The sequence below is a fragment of the Curcuma longa genome, chromosome 4, assembly GCF_044706935.1.
Source record: "Curcuma longa cultivar G26 ecotype Majalengka, Jawa Barat chromosome 4, ITB_CL_G26_1.1, whole genome shotgun sequence".
Lineage (NCBI taxonomy): Eukaryota > Viridiplantae > Streptophyta > Magnoliopsida > Zingiberales > Zingiberaceae > Curcuma > Curcuma longa.
This window is the reverse complement of record NC_133864.1, coordinates 12,340,536-12,366,122: the sequence shown is the minus strand read 5'-3', so window position 1 is coordinate 12,366,122 and position 25,587 is coordinate 12,340,536. Positions and strand designations below refer to the sequence as shown.

At 38.2% G+C, this 25,587-nt stretch overlaps 3 protein-coding genes across 4 annotated transcripts in view; 2 read left to right on the top strand and 1 right to left on the bottom strand.

The window, feature by feature from the left end:
- Positions 1–1,943: 1,943 nt before the first annotated feature.
- LOC141827792 (uncharacterized) lies at positions 1,944–5,787 on the bottom strand. 2 transcript variants are annotated; one of them, XR_012601708.1, is made up of 5 exons: positions 5,150–5,787; positions 4,294–4,396; positions 3,916–4,121; positions 2,518–2,844; positions 1,944–2,428 (listed from the first exon to the last, which is right to left on the bottom strand). XR_012601708.1 is itself a non-coding variant. In XM_074715116.1 (5 exons), exons 1-5 carry the CDS (start codon positions 5,785–5,787, stop codon positions 2,657–2,659), a joined length of 1,038 nt encoding a protein of 345 aa, XP_074571217.1. In that variant the 3' UTR covers positions 2,520–2,656. The 2 variants fall into 2 exon arrangements, 1 of the variants encoding a protein (XP_074571217.1); XM_074715116.1 differs by lacking the exon at positions 1,944–2,428 and having other exon boundaries at positions 2,520–2,665; positions 2,763–2,844.
- Positions 5,788–7,037: 1,250 nt separating this feature from the next.
- LOC141826505 (ABC transporter G family member 1-like) lies at positions 7,038–9,098 on the top strand. The gene has a single exon (XM_074713761.1). The coding sequence runs from the start codon at positions 7,038–7,040 to the stop codon at positions 9,096–9,098; it is 2,061 nt and encodes a 686-aa protein (XP_074569862.1).
- Positions 9,099–12,829: 3,731 nt separating this feature from the next.
- LOC141826507 (small ribosomal subunit protein eS26y-like) overlaps positions 12,830–25,587 on the top strand; it is a 14,049-nt gene continuing 1,291 nt past the window's right edge. The window contains exons 1-4 of the mRNA XM_074713762.1: positions 12,830–12,886; positions 12,964–13,056; positions 13,206–13,290; positions 13,365–13,495. Of these exons, the coding sequence (XP_074569863.1) occupies positions 12,884–12,886; positions 12,964–13,056; positions 13,206–13,290; positions 13,365–13,495 (312 nt within the window). The 5' untranslated portion in view covers positions 12,830–12,883. The remainder of the gene's footprint in view (positions 12,887–12,963; positions 13,057–13,205; positions 13,291–13,364; positions 13,496–25,587) is intronic.

Here is a 25,587-nt window from a genome sequence, read left to right as displayed (position 1 = left end):
CAGACTCTTGGACTCCATCATCTCGATCCACTCAGACTCGACTCCATTAACTCGGTCCACTCAGACTCCTCGATTCCATTAGCTTGGTCCGCCCGATTCCGGAGGATTCAGACTCCTCGACTCCATTAACTCGGTCCACCTGATTCTGAAGGATTTAGACTCCTCGACTCCATCAGCTTGGTCTACTCAGACTCCTCGACTTCATCAGCTCAGTCCGCCCAACTTTTGAGGACTCAGACTCCTCGACTTTATCAGCTCGGTTCACCCGACTCCCTATAACTTAGACTCCTCGACCCTGCTAGCTCAGCCATTCCAATTTTAGAGGGTTCAAACTCCTCAACTCCTTCAGCCTACATCCTCTGAGTAGCCCACTGACAGCTACTACAAATATTTTCAAACGTAGCACTACGGTTGGATAAAGAAGCAATCATGTGGTTGTCAAACTTGGTTCCCTAGATGTTCTCCTATGTACATGTGGCATTCATCGAATAAAGAAATAGGTAATGATTGTCGGATCTAGTCTCCTATTATTATTGATGCGGAGAAGTTTTTTTGATAACTATATAAACTCCAGAAAAGACGGTCACAAGGAGGTATGTGAAATAACAATTTCATCTCATTCTTCTTCTAGAGTTCTACTACTCTCATCTTCTTTCAGCTCTAGTGCTAATTTGAGCGTCGGAGTGACCACATCGAACCCCCTTGGCGTCCATCCTAACCTCTATTTGAGTGTTACAGACATTCTAGTGCCTTACTCGCTCTCAATCCGTCGTCTTCTTCATCGTCTAAGTCCATAATTTAGCTTCCTCAATCATCGCCTTCCACTGATTCACCAAACACGATCTCAAACAGGAATTGAATTAATGTAAGTTTATCAAGGAGCTTGGGCCCTAGAATTAATCTCTAAGATTCCTTCATACTTCAATCTTCTAGAAAAAAAAAAGAAATGGACCTGAAGATTTATACTAACTACTTTAAAAATAAATAAATAAATTGTGTTTTAGGTTAAAGTAAAACGCAAGAGTGCCAATGAATTATTTGGAGGCACTTTAGATTTGTGAAAGAATACCAGAAAGAAAAGTGGAGGCCAACCATGATATTCCTATGCTTAAATAATGTTTCTTGGTTGGTTTTGTTATCGATAACTATATTTGCTTTAGGTAGAGGTGAACTATGTGAGCTAAGTTCATGTCGCTATAAAGAAAGAAAAAAAGTGATACAAAGCCGTGTGTATACAAGAAGATATGATGCTTCACCTTGTTACTGATGCAGGTTTCGTATGCTAGTTTTTGCGATGGCTTTGACAGGATCAACTAGAATCTGTGGTGACTTAGAACTTTAAGTCACTTGTGAACTTTAATTATAGATATGATTTGACATTTAGTTGAAGGTCTTTTAGGCTTTTTAGGAAAATTGCACCTTTTTATGCTGCCAAGTCAGTTCTCCCAGTTTGCATAAATTGACTGGTTCATTTTGCATCTTGTGTTGAGGGCATATTCGATCCTAATTTATAACCGAACAAATTCGAGGTCAGATCTTTTCTTTAGAGAAAAACTAGAAAAGGATTGCAAAAATAGACCCATAAACTCATTCAATGAAGAGATAATGTAAGAGAGAAAGAAAGAAAAGGACTACCACCACAAAAGACAATCGATAAGGAAAAGTAAATATTTAATTTGAGCGATTATTCAAATCAGCTATTAATTAAACAATGAATTTGAAAACAAAACAATAGCTTTGAATTTTTTAATTTTTTTTAGATTTGTTGAATGACTGAAAAAAAAAATCACTACCTTATTTTCATCTTTTATCTCCTTCCCATAGGAAACATGGTCTAAATTGGAACTTAACAAGTTTATTTGGACAGAAAGTAAGGAGACAAACTTACAAAATTATATATGAAACAATAAGCTGTTGAGGATGGAAGCTATTCACAAATAAAAATGTTCCATTTTGTGAAAGGAAAAAAAAAAGAGTAGAATTGTTACTGCAAAATCCAAAATAATGGATACAACAATTTCAGTGCAAATTAAGCAGACACCGAGTCTGCCAGTTGCAGCCTGCAAGACATGAGATATGTCAGCCATATTGTGAATTGCAAGACGAGATACTTTGGCTGCAAAGCTTGAACCTGTGTTCACTGGCCATAGTTTCTTACAAATTTTGCTAGACATGAAACATGAGCAAAAACAAACAAGAAAGTGTTCTGGGAGTCAGGAAAATGAAACAGAAAACTACCAGAGCAATATCTTTTTTGTTCAATTCGTAATTGTAAATTCAAATTGTCAGCCACCAAAATTGGCGGGGGAATAAGCAGTTGGAAATGAACTTTACTTGCATTTTGAACAAGTTTTCAATGAAGATGCACACAAATATACAAGGGCACTTATTCTAGGAATTGATAATGGGGTTCAGAGCTGAAAATACCCTGCAAAATAAAACGTTGTAGCATATAAGTTTTATGTATGAAGATGACACTTGACGAACCAAACAAATTCACATTAGATAGAAGACTACCCCTGCAATGTTTGTGTTACTTGAGCTGCTGCACAGTCAAGTACATATGTAATCATCTTGTAACTAGCTCAGACTACTGCAGAGTAACACTCTCTGAGAAACTCATTAATTTTGGTAGAATATACTTGTGGATAGCTCCTTAGATGGTCTACATGTGGAGATAAACAAAAATCATATGCATATACGATTCTTCCCAATGACTTCTGATCCTGGATAAAGTTTTCCACTGATTTCGATGGAATTACCTTGTCAGCTGAACTATAAAGATATAGCTGAGGACAGGATGGCTGTTTGTTTGTCAATATGGAGATGATTTTTTTTAACCTCCTGCCAGAACACCATTTTGTTAAACAATAGACAGCAAGGAAAAATTCTTTTGTGTTGATCTCATTGCATTTCAAAATGTCCAACCATGTCAAACACTATGATTTTCACCAGAATATTCCAAACATATATTGCAAAATCAAAGAATGATATTGATATCATCAAATCACAAAAATAAGTACAAGTCTGATAGGTCGGGTGGAATTAACAAGATTGGAATCAATTAAGGAAACTAAGAAAATTTTCTTCAAAAAACATGATAGAAGAGGAAATTTTGAGAGAGAAAAAAGACAACAGATTACAGAAAGAACATAAGAAATAACAGATTAAGGAGAAAAAACAGAAACAATTATATAGTACCATTTCCTTAAATACTTGTCAAAAATATGATCTATAAAGTGTACATTATCTTTGTTGATCTTAATAGTTGTTTAAAAGTATTTTTTATTGTTTTATATGGAGTATAAATAAAGTAACTTAATTCATATATCGTGTCTACCTAAATATTCAGAATTTTATTTCATTTTAATATTCAACATATAAAATCTCTCCTTCGTTTGTCAGATAGATTATCCATGTAACATATTCTTATCATTATTTTACTATATACTTTTACTATTTTTGAGATTTTGATTTATATTCCTTCTCCTTTTCAACACAATCAATATTATTTTGTATATCTGTATAACAGTTTATGTATTGGTTTCATAGTCTAATCAAATTTAAATATTTTGATAAGCTTATTATTTTGTTGGTAAGTAAAATTGTTTTCATGTTTGTCAATATGCCATACTATCATCAAAGCTGTTTATCGATGAATAATATTATATTTAAAAAGTAAGTCCTGACTTCTATTGGGCGACTGCATGAAGCTTTTTGGATGACTGCATGCAAACTTTCGTAATATTGCTAAAAGGCATGCAAGATGACTCAAAAAAAGGTAATTTATTTATTAAAGAATAAGCTGAGCGAGCATACTTTTATGAATTTATTCGATCTAGAAATAATGGGCATATACAAAGGAATATCAAAGAGAAGAAACCAAAACAAACATGAATAACATGAAATACTTACAGGTTTACATCAGGCAGCATTAGAACTACCGCGAAGAACTTCTCTAGAAGTGATAAGAGAAAAGTTTCCTTGAAAGAAAAGTTATTGTCCTTATGCCCCAATCCACTGATATTTACATCCATATTAGCTACTTCATCTTCGGTAGAAGAATATATCAAAGTGCTACGCTTTTTCAACAATGCAGCAGAAAATCCTGCAGCCCATATCTGCAAATTTACACTACCAGTGGTCTAGTTTTGTGATTGTTTGGAAATAAATTAAATACAAGAAATCAAACTAAAAAGGTCTGCTTGTTTGACAAGCTCAAAGCTAAACTGAAAATAACTGCATAATGATGCCAACCAACAAATATGGAGCAATAGATAGTGGTACACAAACCTGAGGACTTATCTCTGGGGCAGCTCCTGAATCGACAATGCATCCTTTAATTTTCTGAACTATATCAGGTCGGTTTTCTAAATTCTCAAGGATGCTACCGTACCTGTAAAACCAACAAAATAGTTTGTCTTACTTGATCAATGGTGTGCTTAAATGGGAAATAGGAAGGAAAAAAGAAGGAAAAGAAATGTTATCAATTTCTCACATTTAAGAGGGAGGAGGAAAGAATTTAATTACAACAAATTCCTCCATATTATTTTGGTCCAAATCAGGCAAAGTAGAGGAATGAAAGTATAAGTCTTTAATAAACACAACACGGGTAAGAAAGGTTATAGTCGTCCTTTTGATACCATTAAGTAAGAAAAATGGGTGAAGATAGAAGTAAGCTAAGATGAATCTTGAAAGACATCACCAGTTAACATTAGGAAAAGCCCATCAAGTAAGCAAGAAGGGTGGGGATAGATCGGAAGTAAGATAGATGACTCTTCAAAGATGGCACTAGTTAACATTAGCAAAAGTTAAAAGAAAGTGACATGCTACTTTCAAAGAGGTTATGAATCAAACAACAATGAAGAACATCATAAGGTCGTTTTTGTTTTTTTTTTTTTTTTACTTTTCTTAGGCCAAAATAATCAAGAACATTGGTGCCAGGAGCTATTGCCAAAAGCCTAATTACTTCAAAAAATTAATAATAATAATAAATTGTACTTAGCATTAAATCTAGGGTGTAAGAGATATGGACTATAAATTGCCAATGCCTAAAAAATAATCGATATAGCGTGATTTCTACAATCTTCAGTAAAAAAAAAAAGGAAGAAACAATGCATTATATAAGTCAGAGAAGAGAGTGGTTTACGTTAGCCAACCCGTATTGCTGAAGGAGTGAAAAAGAAGACACCGTTCCCTGCCGTCCTTCTCGGTCTCGGAGCACCAGGAAACTAGCTCTTGCGTGAAGCAGGCAACCTTCTCCTCCACTCTCCGACCCAAATCGAACCCCAAGAGCTCCTTGACCGGTACGACGAACCTCACCGGCCTGATGCCCTGTGAGCTGTAAAGCATCGCGTACTTGTTCAGATGCTTTAGCTCCGCTCCTAGCCAGCCAAGCAGAACAACCGTCCAAATTTCCCCCTTTTCATTAGCAATCCCTGGATCTCCTCCTTCCGTGATTTTCTGGTCATTATCCCAGCCGAAGAAGCCCTCCTTGTAACCTGGCCCGGAGACAACGGCCCGATCTTTGGAGTATATAGAACCGAAGAGATGAGAAAAGGAAAGGGAAGAAAATGGCGGCGGCGAGCCGAATGGTCCAGCAACTGCGCATTGGAAGGCGGAGCGGGAGCAACGAGGAAAGGCGATGGAAGGAGTCGGAGAGCTAGAGACTGGCGGAAATCGAGGGTGGTTAGGGTTTGATAGGGGAAGCGGGAGAGGGACGGTGATTGCCCGGAGTTGACGGTGGAGAGCGGCGGCGGAGCCGAGTAGCCGTGTGGAAGCTTCCATTTGGGAGCGACCAGGACGAGGGTCGGAAACAAGAAATAGATTCAGGGCGAAAATAATTTTTTTTAAAAAATAAAAATCTCATACAATTGTATTAGTGTTAAAATATATTTTATTAAACACTATGATTTTCATTATTTAAAAAAAAAGTTTAAAATAAAATCTTCCTACATTTTTCATCTCGAAAATATTATTATTATTAAATTATTATTTTTAATTCATTTTAATAAAAAATATTATATTGAAATAATTTTATGATATAGAGTTCTGTCATAATAATTTTGATAAAACTGTTCTATATACTAATTTTTTTAAAAAAAATAAAAATCTCATACAATTGTATTAGTGTTAAAATATATTTTATTAAACACTATGATTTTGATTATTTAAAAAAAAGTTTAAAATAAAATCTTCCTACATTTTTCATCTCGAAAATATTATTATTATTAAATTATTATTTTTAATTCATTTTAATAAAAAATATTATATTTAAATAATTTTATGATATAGAGTTCTGTTATAATAATTTTGATAAAACTGTTCTATATACTGTTCTGTCTGGAATTAAAATTTAAATAATTGTATCTGAAATTTTTTTATCTTTTTGGAGAAATTTAACCCGTTTATACTAGTTTTAAGCAAATTTGAGAAATAATTGTAATTAATATTTAAGCAATTAACATTATGCATTGTGCTAGTTTTAGGATTTATAGTTAAATAAGTTTATGGTTGTAGGCACATTGTAACTGTTTTTGTCAAAACTATCTATTATCACAATATTAAAAAATAATAATATTTTTTAATTAAAAAAAGGTACAATCCTTTTTAAATATTGATGAAAACATAAATAAAGAATATTTTTAATATTGTTTCTAATAATTTTGGTTAAGTAGCGTGATATCAAACTGTCAGCAATTTAGTTAACAGTTAGCGTTAATTAATAGCACCGATGAAGTTACGATAGCAGTAGCTGGACACTGGACAGTTAAGCAATAAGTGGATGGAAAGAAAAGTTTGGTACCACGTGAAGGGATCGTTTGCTCTAGCAACTTCATCACTTTGGTCGATAGGGATTTCATTTATTGTGTTCTTCATCGTCTTGCTAACTGTTCTTTCAGTGAGATCGGATCCAAGAAGGATGAATGCTGCCACCAGAAACTAAGTTTGGAAATTAAAGTAGTATAATTGTTTTCATAACTGTCAGTTATTATAATTGTCTTCCGCCATTGTTCCACAGCGAGCTCAGCTGACCCATGGCGCAACAGATCAACCTTACCCCCTTCAACAGCCCCAGCCCGCTCCTCGCCCACCAGTACAACCATTCGCCGGCGCCGGCCGCAGCCTATGGAGGCGCCGACGACCAATGCCGGTTTGTCCTCACCTTCACCGATCTCTCGTACAGCGTCAGGAGGTCCAAGAGGTTCCTCTTCTTCCGGCGCGGTGCGGAGGATGCGCTCCCGGCGACGAGGGTGCTTCTGGACTCCGTCTCCGGGGAGGTGGGGACGGGGGAGATATTGGCGGTGCTAGGGGCGAGCGGGTCCGGGAAGACCACACTCATCGACGCGCTGGCGAACAGGATCGAGAGGGCTAGCCTCCGAGGAACCATCGCGCTGAACGGCGAGAGGCTGGAAGGCCGGCTCATCAGGGCCATCTCGGCCTACGTGAAGCAGGACGACCTCATGTTCCCGATGCTCACCGTGGAGGAGACGTTGATGTTCGCGGCCGAGGTCCGGTTGCCGCCTTCCGTCTCTAAGTCCAAGAAGAAGGAGCGCGTGCAAGCGCTGATCGAGCAGCTCGATCTCCGCTCCGCCGCCAAGACTATCATCGGCGACGAGGGCCACCGCGGAGTGTCGGGAGGGGAGCGCCGCCGCGTCTCCATAGGTTCCGACATCGTCCACGACCCCGTCGTGCTCTTCCTCGACGAGCCCACGTCGGGGCTCGATTCCACCAGCGCCTTCATGGTCGTTCAAGTCCTGCAGAGGATCGCGCGCAGCGGGAGCATGGTGATCATGTCGGTGCACCAGCCGAGCTACCGGATCCTCGGCCTCCTCGATCGCCTCATCTTCCTCTCTCGCGGCCAGACTGTGTACAGAGGGCCGCCGCACGGCCTCGCCGAGTTCTTGACCGTGGTCGGGAGCCCTGTTCCGGAGGGCGGCAACCCGGCCGAGTTCGCCCTGGACCTCGTACGCGAGCTGGAGGACATGGCCCCGGACGGCGCCAGGCGCCTCGTCACCCTCAATTCCTTGAATCATCACCACGCGCGACCGGCAGAACCGTGCTTCCCACTACAGGAGGCCGTGAGGAACAGCATCGCGAGCGGAAAGCTGGTGTCCGGAGCGATGATGTACGCCGGTGTCGCCCCTGCTTCGTACGCGAACCCGGTGTGGGTTGAGGTGGCAGCGATCACCAAGAGGGCGCTGGTGAACATGTGGCGGATGCCGGAGATTCTAGCCTTCCGAATCGGAGACATGGTCGTCACCGGCTTCCTCCTCGCCACCATCTTCTGGCGGCTCCGGGACACTCCCGAGGCCGTTCGCGAGAGAGTCGGCTTCATCGCCATCACCATCACCACCATATTCTTCACCAGCGCCGATACCCTGGCTGTCTTCATCCAAGAAAAGAACATCTACGTGAGGGAGACGGCTTTCAACGCCTACCGCCGCTGCTCCTACGTCCTCTCCAACGCCGTCATTACCTTCTTTCCCCTTGTCTTCCTCGCCATCACATTGGTGTCGATCATCTACTTCGCCGTGGGGTTGGCCGGAGGCATTCACGGGTTCTTCTTCTTCTTCATGACCATCCTGGCCACCTTTTGGGCCGCCAGCGGGTTCGTGACTTTCATCTCCGGCGTCCTATCGCATGTGGTGCTGGGTTACACCATCTCGGCGGCGGTCTTCTCCTACTTCCTGCTGCTCAGTGGCTTTTTCATCAACCGGAATCGGATACCGAGCTACTGGATTTGGCTCCACTACATTTCGCTGGTCAAATACCCGTACGAGGCGCTGATGCAGAACGAGTTCAGCTACGGCCTGTCCAAGTGCTTCTCCCGGGGCGTGCAGATGTTCGATGGTACGGCGATGGGGAGCTTGCCGCAGGCGAAGAAGGAGGAAGCGCTGGCTGCGATCGGGCAAGCTCTGGGGGCGAACATTGGCGACGACACATGCATCATCACAGGGTCTGATGTGCTGCAGTGGCAGAAGGTTGATCAGCTCAACAAGTGGAATTGTCTGTTGGTGATCGTGGCTTGGGGATTCTTCTTTAGGCTGCTCTTTTACTTCAGTCTGTTGTGGGGAAGCAGGAGCAAGAGGAAGTAACAGAGGTAGTAAGAGGGATAAAGAAAACGGGAAATAAGACCTAGGCATCTTATCTTAGGTCTCCAGTCCATAATAAGGGGAAACGTCTACGAATTGAGGAATATGAACTGTTTCATTATATCTATTAATTCGTTCAACCATACTTAGTCGATAATGCATGGGTGCAGCTTGCAGTAAATGCTCGATGAGGCCGGCATTGGTTACGTTGCTTCTTGTCTCTGCCCACCTCTCCCTGCCAACGAGACTCCTCCTGGCCTTTCTGACTAAAGTGGGTGCCTCGCAATTAAGGCCGTAGTTGAGTTGATGGAGAATTATTGATCGATGAGTACGAGAGTGAACGAATATAATGATATCACCATGTTCACTGTCTAATTTCCACAGGAGTGAGGTAAAGCAACGACTGCCCGCAACTTGACAGAGTCGGATGATCCATTATAATCCTCTGAGTTGAGGTGCTTGAAAGTTGCAAGGCAGGTCATCATGTAAGGCATGGAGCGAGAAAGACATGCATGCTTTCCACAAGTACGAACTTTTTGCCTTTATTTCGGTTCGGTGGTGGGCGACATTATTGTTGGATTTTTCGGATCGTAAAAATCATTTTTTGCATTGTGAAAATTTTGAAACTCATGCCACTGGATCTGTGCGAAATACATAAAAATTTACATACATATTTTCTACCCTAGATCTACTCTAGATCTACATGTAAAAGGAGTTTTACCCTCGATGTGTGTCCTTCGCGTATCCTGCTTGTCCAAGACAATGCCGGATCTCGAGAACGATGTCAATCGTCGCTCCTCTATTGGTATCCACACGGACAAGATAGATGGAATACCGAAACCAAAAGGTGTGCTAGCACCTTAGCAAGGTCTCGGCAATGGAGAGGAGAGGAGAAGAGAAAACACCAAGAGGAGGAAGAAGAAAACCAAGTGAAGAATGAAGAATGAATTCACTTCATTCCCATTTCATTTTGGCCGGCCACTTCATGGAGCTTTACTCCCATTAAATGTCATAAAACCCCATGAGTTACAAACTTCACTTGTAACCCCCATAAGGTGGCAACCCTTGATGATGTGGAGCATCATCATTGGCCACCACTTATGCCACCTCAACTCAAAGTCAAATGGTCAAGTCAAGCATTGACCATGAGGTGGCATGAGTCAAGTCAACATTAATGATGACATGGCATAAAGTCAAGTTAAACTTGATGATGATGTGGCACAAAGTCAAGTCAAACTTAACCCTCAAGTCAAGTCAAACTTGACCATAAAGTCTTCCTTCTCAAGTCAAGTCAAACTTGACTTCTAATCTCCAAGGTTGATCAAATCAACTCCACTAGTCTAGTTTGGATTACACTTAACCCAATTTGATTCATCACATGAATCTAATCCTCTTGGTTCATCATATGAACCTAATCTCCACCTAATTGTCCTTTGTGTGTGACCCTATAGGTTCTTGTAACGTTGGCAATGCTTCTAAACCGATTTAGAAACATAAACAATGAGCGGTATCTAGCAACACATCACTACTACCCAAGTTACAAGAATGTTGAGATCCAACATCACCATTGTGACTACTAATTGTGACTCTTCACAATATGTGACAATGTCCTTCTATCCTTGATATCATGATTGATCAAACTGAGGCATAGACCGTGTCATCCTCTAATCAATCTATGTCTTGAACTCCAAGTAGACTCACTACAATCAAACGAGCTCAACATCACATGTTGACTCATTTGGGCATGACCATGCACTTTAGTGGTCTCACTCTATCAAGAACTATGATATCACTCCCGTCATATAGGAGGGATAGATCCCATCTACATCACTCACATCCCTCCGCATAATTTGTTACATACCCAGTAATCGCCTTTATAGTCCACCCAGTTACGGGTGACGTTTGACGAAGCCAAAGTAAGTAACTCCTTATGTAGGGAACCATGGTGACTTCAGGTCCAAGGACTAATAGTCATACTAATAGCCACATGAGAAAGTATATGACACTCATATAACGATCCATGATACTTTCTCATGGCGGGTCATTCAGTATACATTCTCCAATGCATACCCATGTGTCAACTTGATATCTCATATCCATGACTTGTGAGATCAAGTCATCGTGTTGACCTACATGCTAGTCTCATCGCATTAACATTGTCCCTGAATGTTAATACTTGACTAGGAATCATTTAGAGTAGTATTCTCTATATCATCTCACTATCGATTCAACCAATCGATTGATATAGATACGAACCATCTACTCAAGGACGTTACTATACTTAGTTATTTGGCACCAATACAAGTAAGTATAATAACCATAAATAAAATACCTTTATAAATAAAAATATGATACAATGAGTCCATACAACAATCATCATATGATTGGCTCTAGGGCTCTCACTAACAAATTAGTTGAGGCGTTAGGTATTTTAGGAGTGGAGTTTGTTGGGAGGATTCTATGCAAAATTCACTGCACCGCTTGATTAAGCTAATGTGATAGTTTTGCCATGAGTTATATCACCGCTAGAATTAGGACCTTCAACAGCTCTCTCGAGTTACATTATCTCACCATCTCATTTCAGATTGTTTTCCACAGACGACGTCAACTTATTCATATCTAAGATCGCAATCCGGTGAGTCAGCGGGACACAACTGCTAAGGTGGAGAGGTAGGAGGCTCTGATGATGATAAAGGCGTTAAGAATGTTTGCAACACTTATTTGAGGGCTATAATAGACATGACATTAAGGTTGGACTTAGTATGATCATTCCGATGCTCAAATTAGCATAGGAGTTAGAAATAAAACGAAAGCAATAGTACAATAGAGGAAAGGGAAATGTTTGTATGCACATATATGCATATGTGGAAGCAACACTTTTATGTGACCCGCATATTCTCTACATCTTCTGGGAGAAACGACTACATTATCCACGCCTTTCGGGATAAACGACTACATTATCCGCGTCTTTCAAAAGAAACAATTGTGTTATTCATGTTCTCCAAGAAAGATGCGCGACCAACTCGCTCGGTTTCAAAACTTACGCTTCAATTTGCTCCCCTTTGCATAAAGTTAAAAGTTATTCATGATTACTAAAACAAAAGAAAAGTCATCGACTATTTAGAATTAGGAAATATTTCGACTACTTATCATCAGATTGTAAGAACATGACAGAACGAATGAGTTTTTTTTTCAGCCAAACTAAAATCGCAAGTTGCCAACAATTGGGGTTACTATTCCGTTAAGTCAAGCAGAGAAAGATACCCTCAGAGCATCTGCAACGCGTTACCATGTTATAACACTAAAAAATTTAAAAAAATACATGTGGTGGGCCAACCCACCTCACTGCGCATGAACATGTTCAAAACATTGAACGCGTTCATATGCCACATCATTCTTTTCTCTCTCTTGATTAACGCCTATTAATACAGCGTTGCGGCTGCCCTCATGAGGATCAACCTAGAGGACGACCTTATTTAATATGGCAATGTAATTACAAAGACAACAAATTAAAGAATCAGAAAATACAAAAGTCTTATTGAAATAATAAAAACATGGTCGAAAGAATACATGAACTAAAAACATGCATGTAATAATGTTGAAATAAACGGGCTTTTTGTTGCGATGAAAAGCCCAAGAAGAAAATAAACGGCTGTGATTTATTCGGCCCATTCCAATGTACAGCAAGCGATCGATATATTTATATGCGTGAAAAAGAAAGCGAGTATGTTTTGGCTGTCCCAAACCCTAATTAGAAGAGGCGAAAACGTCGGAGTTGGGCGGCGAAGATGGTGAGCGATCGAAGCACGACCTGCCCTCGTCCTCTCCCTTCATGAATCTGATCGATTTCTATGCAATCGTTTTGCAGACTTTCAAGCGCAGAAACGGAGGACGCAACAAGCATGGCAGGGGCCACGTCAACTTCATCCGCTGCTCCAACTGCGGAAAGTGTTGCCCTAAGGTATCATAGTTTTTCCTTTTCCTCTTATTCTCCGTTTTTTCCCCATTTGAAGAAGATTGGGTTTTTCATGCGAAAAGGATTGCATTTACTGTTTTGTTCGGTCTGTTCGGGATTTTCTGCTGATTCTCTACTTTTATTCCATAACGAAGGACAAGGCTATCAAGAGGTTTCTTGTGAGGAATATAGTGGAGCAAGCTGCTGTGAGGGATGTGCAAGAGGCGTGTGCCTATGATGGTATTATATTTTTGTTTGAATTATTTGGTCGGTATCTGTCATTCTTGGTGGCTAAAGGTTTTTAAAAATCTTAGGATACACACTTCCGAAATTGTATATCAAGGTGCAGTATTGTGTCTCCTGCGCAATCCACTCCAAGGTTGTCAGGGTGAGGTCTCGCACTAATAGGAGGAACCGAGAGCCACCACAGCGCTTCAGACGTCGGGTATTGAATCTCCATGGATTTTTACTAATGTGTTATTATATTTACTTGCCTTCATATTATATCTTTGTAAATGGCTTTAATGAATGCATTTTAGTATTCGTAATATCATTCTCTTGTGCTACTACTTCTCTGCTTTTATGCTCGCTATGGATGAATGCAAGGTTTTTAGCATCCTTTACATGCTTTAAGCAGGTGCAATTGTTCATTTTTTGGTTTTGCATGAAACATTTACCTAATTTTTGTTAGTAGAGGTGTAGAAAATGGAAATTTATACCTACTGGATATTTTTGCCTTTGCATTATTATCATCTAGACAAGTAAACCACCCATGGAATATTTCGTCCTTATTATCCAGACACTTAATTTGATAACTCTCAACTCTTTCAAGAGGAATGCCAATTATGTGTTCTGTTGTTCGTATGGAGGTAGATGCCGGTTAAGTTTCCTTTTGAAGAAACGATGTTGGGAAAGCTGGGTAAAGTACCAAAATGCAACCTTAAATTTTTTTCACCAAAACATGCTCTAGGTGCTCATGGTTGTCCACGATCATTCTTAATATATAAGAACTTTGATTTTGAATAGTTACAAGATCTAATAAGCTTTGAACAATGGAGCTCAAGCGATGAGGTTTTGAGGATGTATGTTAGCAAGTGGAGGATTGAATCCCCTTCTATAGGGATTGGGAGGCACCTATAAGGTCACAAACTAAATAGGAATTAACACTTCATTTTAATTATGAATGTGAATTTAATTAAGAGATGAGGATTTGAGGATGTATGTTAGCAAATGGCTCATCCTTTAATGTTGAATTTAATTAAGGTGTAAGGTGATTGGAAATTTAAGCAATGGCATTGTTGATGTAAGCAAAAAGGGTCAGGGCAGTGTCCCTTAATTCAATTTTAACCTTTTGGTCAAATTTTCATTTCATACTCACCAAGGTGCAATTGTAGCATCAAACATGATTAGCTCAACCCAATTGTTAAACCCTATTTGGGCTACCTAGTTTGAATTGTGCAATTTTAATTCTCCACAAATTAGAAAAAAAGTTACTAAAATCAGAATGCCATCAATTGAAGAAAGTCATAATTGACTTCAAAATTGAAATTTACGTTTCACGTAGATAGATTTAGACTATTAATTTGCTCAAAATTGATTAAGGGTGAATGAGAAATTAATTGTTTAAGATTGGCCCAAATAAACATTAATTATTAATTAATGTTATATATAAGGAAATACAGGGAGAATAGTCTCACATCAAAAATTTTTGATGTGTTTTCTTTCCTTATTAATGATGTTGTGTTAATGGAGTTAACACAAAAATACCAGGTGCTCTCTTCTCAGGGGCGAGCAGGTGCTCGCATCTGTGAGCCCGCCACGCGCGCACGTGCGCAATGGGCGCTTTGTAGGTGCACTTTGCATTTCGCGTCATCGCGAGGAGCATTGAGGAGCTTAAATTTATGCTCCAGATGACATTGCAGTGCCTACGTGGCACTCGGGTGACGTGTCAGGCTCATATCTGACGTGGCAATGCCTATGTGGCATCCACGTGGGCAAGAAGAGATGACTGGACTATTGATTGGGCGAACGGATGGCAACCGTTGATCAAAAAGGTGTGATGGATCGCTTGTGATGCGATCTGGAGCGTTGGATCGTGAAGAGTCATGATCTGACCGCTTGGGATGAGACTTGATCTGAAGCGTCAGATCAAATGGATCATTAGATCCAGATCCGATGGCTGATGACAATAGACGAGATCTGAGGGTCACAACCCTTCAGATCTGATGGATAAGATTAAAGTGGGCTATGTGAAGGGTTACAAGCCTTCAGATTGGACATCCAGATCGATCCAGCCCAAAGAACACATCCTCTCTTCCAAAGGGCATTCAACCTCTTTATTTGGTATAAATAGATCCCTCCAAATGCTGGAAAGATCATCGAATTCATCGATTCAATTCTTCCTTGTGCATTCATCTCATCTAGTGCATTCGGAGTCAAAAAGCCTACGAGAAAGTTCGTCGGTCTCAAAATTTGGAGTGCTACTATTCTGAGACGTTCGTCGTTATATCTTGGAAACGAATTGCTGCTATCCGTTAGCACCGTAGCGGAGCAATATCGTTTATGGAGATAGTGTTGAATACTAGCCTCGATGATCAGTATCAGTTTGCGTACTCCCGGAGCTACCGGAAACAACAGATCTTGCGGCCCGAAGCTGATGATGGGCCCCTCAGTCCTACCTCTCCTGGTGCTAATGCCATAGTTCTCTAGTCTTCTTCCATGAGCCTTTCGGGCCCTATTGGAATCTTCGTCTGCAGGTCCCCCTGAGATCATGTTGATGACGCCCCGACGAGGAGGGTTCTCGGACCGGGTTTGGTCAGCTCGAGTCAGTTTTCCCCTTCATCTTGTATGATGCTCCTGCGGCAGCTTAGGGAACGTCTTTTCAGACTTCCCATACTCCTACCTCGCCTAGGACTTGCTTGAACCTCTTCTGTCTGTCCCTTTGGTGTTTCCTGCTTAGGATATTTGTACGGAACTCGCCCTGATGGGGGAGACGAAGTCCTTTTCCCTAACTGCTTTTCCTTTATCACCCGTTCCATCTCCTGTGCCAGCTGCCTGCACTCATTGGTGTGATGATTAAAAGATTGGTGATACATGCAGAAGCGAACCTATTCTTCGGAAAGCTTTTGCCGAGTGGGACTCTTGGAACCGGGGAAGAAGAAACCGTATTCACTATTCGACCCTCTCTTCTGGCAGGCACATAGAAGCCGGGTGCTGCTGCTTTTTGAGGTTTAGGAGGGGAAATTCTTTTGTCTGATTTGTAGCTAGCTGAGCTGTCTCCTCGTCGGGCAAGTTGAGTTTCTTCTAGATGTATATACTTCTCGGCTCTTTCTAGCAGTTTGGAGTAATTGGCAGGAGGCTTCTTCACTATAGATCGGAAAAACTCCCCATCTAACAGCCCTTGAGAGAAGGCGTTGGTCAGTACTTCTGTAGGCGTCAAGGGGACGTCCCAAACAACTTTGTCAAACCTTTGGATGTATTCTCTAAGAGTCTCCTGCGGCTTCTGCTTCATGGTGAACAAGCTCAGGTGCGTCTTCTGATACCTTTTGCTACTGGCGAATTAATGGAGGAACGCTGTTTTGAAGTCGGCAAAGGAATGGATAGAGGAGGGGGGAGACGACTAAACCATCTTTGTGCCGAGCCTGATAGAGTTGTGAGGAATACGCGGCACTTAACTCCATCCGGATACTGATGCAGCAAGGCAGCATTCTCAAAATGGCACAGATGATCTTCAAGGTCTGAGGACCCTGTGTATTCTCCAAACTGGGGTTGCCGGAAGTGCCGAGGTAATTCCTGCTCCAGGATCTTCTTGGAAAAGGGGGTGTATGATGTATCTACCTCTTCTTCTATGATGGCCTTGCCTTTGTAATTAGGTCGGCATAGGTCGACTCTGGATTCATGTGAGTCGTCTTCGTGGAACATATCCTCTTTGAGAAGAGGGTGTAACACTGGTTTGTTCTCTTCCCTTGATACGGGTCGTGTTCTTTGGGGGGAAAGATCTTCCGGCAATGGTGTCGGGACTCTTGAAGGAGGTATTAACGAGTGTTGTTGTAATACCTTCATCATGGTTTGCGAGACCAATTCATTGATCTTCTCTGGTGTTACCATCATCCTGTCGCCGCAACTCCTGTATGCAGAATCGTGTTCGTCGGCTATTCCTCCAGTGTTAACCATCGTGACGTCTTAGCTCAGTGTTCCCACAGACGGCGCCAATTTATTCTGGCAAATACACCGTGAATGGTTTAAATGCCGGTTCAGTACTGCTGACGTGCATGCTCCTCGAAGAGAATCGCCCAAAGATATGAGAGGACCTGAAAAGCACTTGGAAAGAGGAGGTTAGAATGACGCCAGGATGGGATCCCGACAAACCACTCCGATGCTCAAGTTAGGGTTTTGCATAGAGAAGTAAAGACTTGAAGAAAATAGGGTTTGCATGTGTGCATACCTGTGCCCATGAGTCTGGGTTACCTTTTATAATAAATCACCTATCAGATTCTCGCAATTGTCGTAGAAATATCCTTTTATACCTATTCTTCCTTGATATGGACTTTGTCTGTTTATTTGTATAGTTCCTATTTTTGCCGAGAGATTTGTTTAATTCCTTCCGGATTAGGCGAGACGGCCAGATCTTCTATAAATATTGCATACCAACCGTAGATCCAACTGTCAGAATGAGATCGGCTCATGATGCCGAGGTCGGCATATGATGTTGAGACCGAGTCAGGAGGTCGGTGATTGCCACTGAGACTAAGTCATGAGGTAGGCATATGCTGTCATGACTAAGTCATGAGGTCGGCATGTACGACCGGGATCACATCATGAGTCGGCTAATGATGCGGGGACCGATTCATGAGGTCAGTCAGCCTAGCCAAGACCTCGGCCTGAGATTAAATCCTAGAGTAGGGGTATGACTAAATCATGAGGTTGGCGGGTACAACCATAGCCCTGTCATGAAGTCGATCGCTATAGTCGAGACCCCGTCCTCAGTTCGGCAAGTGTTGTCGAGAGTGTATAAAGGCTAGAGCTCGAGGGCGCGTCTAGGGAGGCTTGCCGAGCTTTATAGGAGCTTGGGTCTCGTTCGAAGTGGCTTATTGAGGTCGGTGGGAGCTCAGTCCATGTTTGAGGAAACTTTATCAAGATTAGAGGGAAGAGTTGGGTTTCTGAACTCAACCAATCCCTTACCTTCCTGCCTCTACTCTCCTTTATACCCATTGCCCTTGTCACTACTAAATATCTATACCGGATCATTTTACTTTGCCGCGTTCTATACCAAATTGTGCTTATTGCCACCATCCAAATACGAAAAGATGCGTATTTTATTTCCTCATGCTTTGTTTGTATATTTGTAAACCTTTTTTTATAACAATTTTGTATTTTACAATTATTCTAACATCTACTTAAAATTAAGCCACAATAAATTAAGCCACATGGCAATAAATTCATCTTCTCATTTAATTAAAATTTAATTTAAGGCAATTTTCCTAAAATACTCCTATTAGTTTTGCCTAAAAAATCTTCACCCTCACCTTTTATAACTGTAATTAATTTTAAATAAGAATTTAATTAACTATTAAAATAGAGGAATGAATAATGATATATCTAGGGGTGCAAATGAGTCGAATCGAATTGAAATGAGTCGAATCGAATTGAATAATATAAAAATATTGATATTTGAATTCGAGCTCGAAACATATATATGATATTTGAATTTGATTCGAAGCTCGAAAATATCAATAATTTTGGTTCAAGTTTGATTCAAAATATGATTCGAGCTCAAATTCGGTTTGAATTATTCGAATCTTAATTCGAACATTATCAAACTTTAGGATCGATTCGAATTATTCGAACCTTAATTCTAGCAAAATTAAATTTTAGTTCGAAATGTCTTAATTTAAACGGCTCGCGAATAGTCGAACATAATATTATAGATTCGAATTCGGCTAGAAAAATTATCGAACATGTTCGAGTTCGGCTCGAATTCGATAATTTTAAATACAAATCAAATATTATTTGAACTGGCTCGAAAAATTTACGAGCTGACTCGATTCGTTTGCACCCCTATATATATTTTTATAATTGTCGAGAACCTTTAATATATTATACGTACAAATTATATAACATATTTTTGCATTTAACTAAGTTTTAATAAAAACTTTATTGACTGTCAAAGTAAGAGTAATTATATGTAAATTTGTAATAGGGATATAAATAATCATAATAAATATTAAGAAAACGAAACACATTCATTGTCCGTAATGGAGTAAAATAATATGTTTTGAATCACATTGGTAAATAATTTGTTTTAAAGAAGAGAAATACCAATAATTTCATTTTTAAGGTGTTATTGAATAAATCTTAATTTAATGTGTACTTATCATTATTGTCTATAAGTTTTTATCCCTCTTTAGAGACATCTAGAAACTTCTCTAATTTCTCAATGGCCGGCCTAGCGAAACTCTTTCTTTCCCAGTGTCAATCTCCACTGAGGCCAACAAGTTGAGACGAGTCAATTGTTAGGTTTTTGCTATCAATTGCATCTAATATAACTTCTAGATTTCTTGGGCTAATAACTGTTACTAAACTTATTTAATATAAATTTTAAATTTCACAACCTTTTCTTATGCAAAAGTTGGAATCCGTCACCTTAGCGGCCCCACACGGTCGGTCCCACGACCATCTGTGAGGAGGTAAATCGAGAAACTGCAGTTAGTCACGACCTTGAAGTTCATAAATCTAGTCAACTCGCTCCTATTAATGGAGGATCATCTTTGGCATGTGACATGAACATGTCAAAAAACTCTTGCACAATGAATTCAGTATAGGTATAATCTCTAACAAACTAGATCTAATTATTTCAAGTCGATGACTTTGTCCCCGTTTGGTCTAATCTTTATCAATCAGCTTATAAGCATGATTTGATTGTCTAACCTAGCCCATTAGGTGGTAGAGTTTAATTGTTGGTGAACTCAACCCTTGATTAAGGTTGACCAAGCTTGAAATGAGATTCAATATTTGATCAATATATTTGATGGTTTGAGTGAAATATCAACTAGGTTAAGTTGATTAGATACTTGATATGGAAAACCCCAAATGGATCATGATTAATTGAACACTTGATAGTTGGAAATCCAACATAAAGTTAAAAAGAGAAAAGCTCAAATAGGTCATGACTGATTGAGCGCTTGACAATTAGAAGTCCAATATGGAGTTGACAATGAAAAAATACACGTGGATCATGGTTGATTGAACATAGGCAGTTAAGTTCCAAAGGTGTTGACAATAGAAATTCTAATATGTCATGAAAGACTAGATGTTAGGAATGCAATAAAAGTTCTAACATGTTAAGGGTGATTGATGTTAATAGTTCATGAAAGGGTAGTTGTTAATGTGATGAAAAATCCTGATAGATTATGAAGGACTAGATATTGGGTAATAGATGGAAAGTTCTGATAGGTCATAGAAGATTGAATGTTAAATAGTTGATCGGAAGTCCAGATAGGTCAAGGTGATTGAATGTCTATCATTTTTGAAGTCTAAGCAAGTTATAGAGGACTAAATCTTGAGCAAGGGATAAAGTCCTACTAAGTAGGTTATGTAAGACTGGATCTTGGGTAAGGGATAAAGTTTTACTAGGCCAAAGGCAACTAGATGCTAAGTAAGGTTGGAAGTCCGAAATGAGAGGATTCAAGATAGTGGAAGTCTTGGTATGTTAGGCTGGCTTACGATTGGACAATGAGTGAAATTCTAAAATAAGGAATCTCTGGGCAAGGAAAGTCCTAGTAGATTGAGATTAATTTGATACTATACAATTATAAAATCCTACTAAGTCAAGATCAATCTATATTAGACATATGATAAAGCTTCAGACTTAGTATGTGGAAATTTAAGTCTTAGAGAGATCAAAATTAGAGTATTAGTTAATCAATTGATTAAACTAATTGACTTGAAGACTATGAGAAATGTTTTTACAATTGTGGACAGTATTAATCACTTAGATGATAACAAATAGTCAACTAATCCATCAATTGACTAAACGACAACAAACAGTTAACTAAGTGAATAGTATCTTCAACATAAATATTAGTCTAAGAGCACGATATCAAACTTATATTTTAATGTATGATCAGTTTAAAGTTAAATTATTAAATCACATCAAAATCTTACTTAATTCATTAATCTGTGACTTTGATCGAGTCGATCAAGACTTTGATGAGGTCAATAAAAACATTAAATGGATCAATCAAAATCTTGATCCATTTAATCAAAACCTAGAATGGATCAATCAAAATCTTGATCCGTTTAATCAAAACCTAGAATGGATCAATCAAAATGATGAGCTTTTTAATCTAAATTTTGATTAGATCAATCAAAACCTAGATCTGCTCAATCAAAATATTAATCATAAAAATAATTCAATTAATGAAAATTTAATTATAATTTAATTAATTAAGATAATTTAGGATTAATTAATTCAAATTTTGACTAATCATAATTTAAATTTAATTATTTATGATCTAAAGTTAATCAAGAATAATCAAAATTAGAAAAATAATTTTTAAAATCTAAAAATTTGAAAAATCCAAAATCAAATTTTAAAATAAAGAAAATAAGTTTTCCAATTTTAAATCAACAGTTGAATTTTAAAATATAAGAAAATAAGTTTTCAAATTTAAAAAATTTAGATTTGAATATTAAAACTCATAACAATCAATTTTCAAAAATCAGAAATTTGAAAAATCAATCTTTGAATTTGAATTTTAAAAATAAAAAAATTTTCAACCTTTAAAAATTCAAAATTAAGAAGTTTGAAAAATAAAATTATAAAACTAAAAAATATTATTAATAATATATATATAACTCAAAATCTTCTAAGTTAAATAAAAAAATAAAACTCATAAATCATTTTATAATAATGTACCTTTTAATTATGAAATTAATTAATAATCATATTCAAAAAAATAACAATTTAATAATAATTAAATTGTGTCAAAGTGAGTTGTCACATTCGAAGGTTAACACGAAATATATCTAATTGTGTATTTTATTAGGATCTTGCAAGTTAGAAGGGGGTTGAATAATTCTAATCACTTCGTCGTTGAGATTAACAAAACAAAAAAGCGAAACAAGCACAATACATACACAATGCTAACGCGGGTGATTTTATTTGGTTTACTACCTCCCTTGAGATGACTATGTCCAAGGCTAACTTAGCATTCTATCACCTATATTGATTTTTTTTCTTTTTAGACAAGATCTGTCGAGAAACCTTCTATAGTAGTATTACAACACAATACAAAAAAGGAAATGATGCAAAAAGAAGTTACAATGGTTTCTTCGTGGATGTTGGCTTCTTTTCTTCAAATGTTTTTCACCAATGAAGGAGGTTGAGCTCAAGAACTTCTCAACAAGGAATTAACGGGAAAACATTAGCTTGAGATGGGAGTTGTGCCTTCAAACTATTCTCTCTTTGTTTTTATATTAAGGCTTAACTCGAACTGAACTAAAAGCTTTATTTCAGACACCAGTGGATTGATATAGTCTCCAACAATTATTTCAAACATGAGCTCGTGGAGTTGTGACTTCTGAATCTTTTGAAATCTATATAATTATGTTGATATTTTGAATATCAATTGATTGATTTGTCCGAGCAATCAATTGATAATAATCCGTTGAATATTGTAATCGGATCGATCTTTTTCTGATCTATTTCTAATTGACATGAATCGATTAATGTCAACCATTAATTGATTGATGTTATCAATCGAATCGAACAATTGAATCGATAAATTTTTATTCAATTTCTAATCGGCATCAATCAATTGATGTTGACCACTAATCAATTGATGTCATCAGTCAAACCGAACAACTAAATCGATAAGTTTCTATTCAAGATCGACATCAGTTGATTGATGTCAACCATCAATCGATTGATACTATTAGTCAAATTGAACAACTAAATCGATAAATTTTTATTTGATTTTTGATCGATATTGATATTGACCATCAATCAACATGATATTATCAGTTGAATCGAATAGTCAAATTCAACTTATTTCTGTTCAATTCTCAATTGATATCAATCGATTGAAACATCAATCATTTAGATCTAAATCAGAATTAGAAGCCTTCATTTTTTTAATTTTTTATTGTGAAAATAAAGAGATTAATAAAAAAAAGACAAGACGAGAGAACGAATAAAGAAATTGAAAGAATAATACTTTTTTTAACAAAGGATAATAAAGAGTATGATCCAAAGGGTACTTATAAACTAATAAGAAGGTGAATTATGATTTAAAAGTGTTAGAGATTATTTTTTTTCTAGATCGGGTATTTAGATCTTAGAACTTGATTAATTTTGGAAGTGAATTATTTGACTCTATGAAAATTTATCATCGACCATTAGAGTAAATCAGAGAAACATGTGACTCTGAATATGACGTCCCAGCTCGCGGCGCCGCAAACATCCAAAAATGTATTGCGTTGGTATCGAGCCCCTAATGCTTGGGTGACCGCCCAATCCTTTTGCCAACACGTCAAGCCCTTGGGGGCATGTCAAGGATCGTTGAATCTGACCGTGGTTGTGGCTAGTAAAACTTAAGCTTGAGTCATATCAAATATGACCCATGGGTTGAGGACTTGAGGCTGCCCAAATTGACTTAATTTTTAAACTAAGCCCGACATATTCTATTATAGCTTATTTTTTGACAAGTTATATTAGACACTACTGGATTAATTAAACTGTGTCTGGAGTGGATAATTTGGCACCAGTACTTAAAAAAAAGGTTACCTATTATGATTTGAGAGGAAAACGGGGCGGGCAGCGGGCTCTAATCATACCTTTCCCAAGAACAAGAGGTGACCTATTAAACTGAGCCGGTCTGTTCATTGAAGTAACATCACGCATCCAAATTTGAATCCTGTCCGCCGCTACCCAGGCACCATCCTCGCTCAACCGGTTCACGCTGGTGACTGCTGTCTAGACCCGACCACGGTTCGGAACCGACGGTTCGACGGTTCATGGCAGATCGACCCTTAGCCTTAACCGCCCAAGACGGTTACGGTTCACGGTTCAGAACCGTCGCTTCACGGTTCGGTTCACGGTTTGTCACGGTTCGCGACGCACCCTTTTACATTACTCACTTCGATTTCCTCCCGTTCCTCCCGTTGTATTCGTTCCTTCCGTATCAAATTCTTCGGCTTCGTCTTCTGAAAGTTGCATTCCTTGGATTCTTTTCTCGGCTCTGGTCCAATCGTCGAGTAATGCTTGGGCTTCCAATGAGTCGGGAGACATAGTTGATCGCCGTTCATCTAGTATGTTGCCGCCGGCACTGAATGTCTGCTCCACAGCAACAGTTGACACTGGACATGCTAAAATTTCTTTGGCAATTACGGAGAGAACGGGAAAGCTTTGAGCCTTCTGTGACCACCACTTTAAAATATCGAAATCTTCACTATCTGCTTCATTAAAATCAAAAGAAGTGGTAAAATAATTCTCAAGTTCCTGTGTGGAACTTGAGGATCCTCGTGGACGTTTCGTCCGTTCTTTTAATAAAAGTTGTGCTTTTGAAAGTTTTAAATTAGTACTAATAGTTTGTTGTTGTGTTTCAGAAATATTAGTTTGTATTCCATATTTCACATAATATTGATTATAAATATCACATAAATAATTTCTAATAATATATATAATACTAGCTGGATCAGGAGAAGAAGGATCTTTAATAGGAATTAAAGCGTCATAGTATAAAGTTAGCATTTCTTGTAAAACTTCTAATTTAAATCTAGGATCTAAAGCAAATGCAACTAAATAAATTTCAGGAATTAAATAAAAATATTTTTTCCATTTAGTTTTCATAGCTAATATACAAGAAGTTAAAGCTTCATTATTGATATGTTCATTTAAAATTAATACTATACTACAAAAATTCACTAAAACTAAATGAGCAGTGGGATAATAAACACCGGAAAGTTGTTCGGTTGCATCATTAAATACTTTTAAAATTTCACAAATATTACTACAAATATTCCATTATTGTGAAAATAAATATATATTAGTATTACTATTTTCTGTAAAAAATAAACATAAAAAATCTTTATATTGAAATGAATCTTGTAATAGTTGATATGCGGAATTCCAACGTGTTGGTACATCACGTGGAAATTTTTTTAGGTCTCATTCCATTAGTTTTACAAAATCTATCTCATTGTTTCATCATAGATGGATGAGACCATAAATATGAAATTGCGATTCTAATTGGTTTAATATAATTTTCTAAAAGTCTTAATCTATCTTGAATACATAAATTTAAAACATGGCATACACAACGAATATGAAAAATAAACCACCAATAACAAGTTGGCAAACAAATTTTAGTTCATCTATAGAAGCGATATTAGAACTAGCATTATCTAATGATATTGAAAATATTTTACGAGTTAATTCATATTCTTCTAAAATTAAACATAATAATTATGCAATGTTATAGGCAGTATGTGATTCATCAAAAACTCATAAGCTATCAACCTTTTTTGGAGGATCCA

What these genes read in the sequence shown, in the direction of transcription:
- LOC141827792 (XM_074715116.1), bottom strand. Translation starts at nt 5,787, where the DNA reads ATGGAAGCTTCCACACGGCTACTCGGCTCCGCCGCCGCTCTCCACCGT. An exon ending in AGCAATACGGGTTGGCTAAC is followed by an intron (nt 4,397 to 5,149) that starts GTAAACCACTCT and finishes TTGGTTTTACAG; the next exon opens with GTACGGTAGCATCCTTGAGA. An exon ending in CCCCAGAGATAAGTCCTCAG is followed by an intron (nt 4,122 to 4,293) that starts GTTTGTGTACCA and finishes GTAAATTTGCAG; the next exon opens with ATATGGGCTGCAGGATTTTC.
- LOC141826505 (XM_074713761.1), top strand. Translation starts at nt 7,038, where the DNA reads ATGGCGCAACAGATCAACCTTACCCCCTTCAACAGCCCCAGCCCGCTC.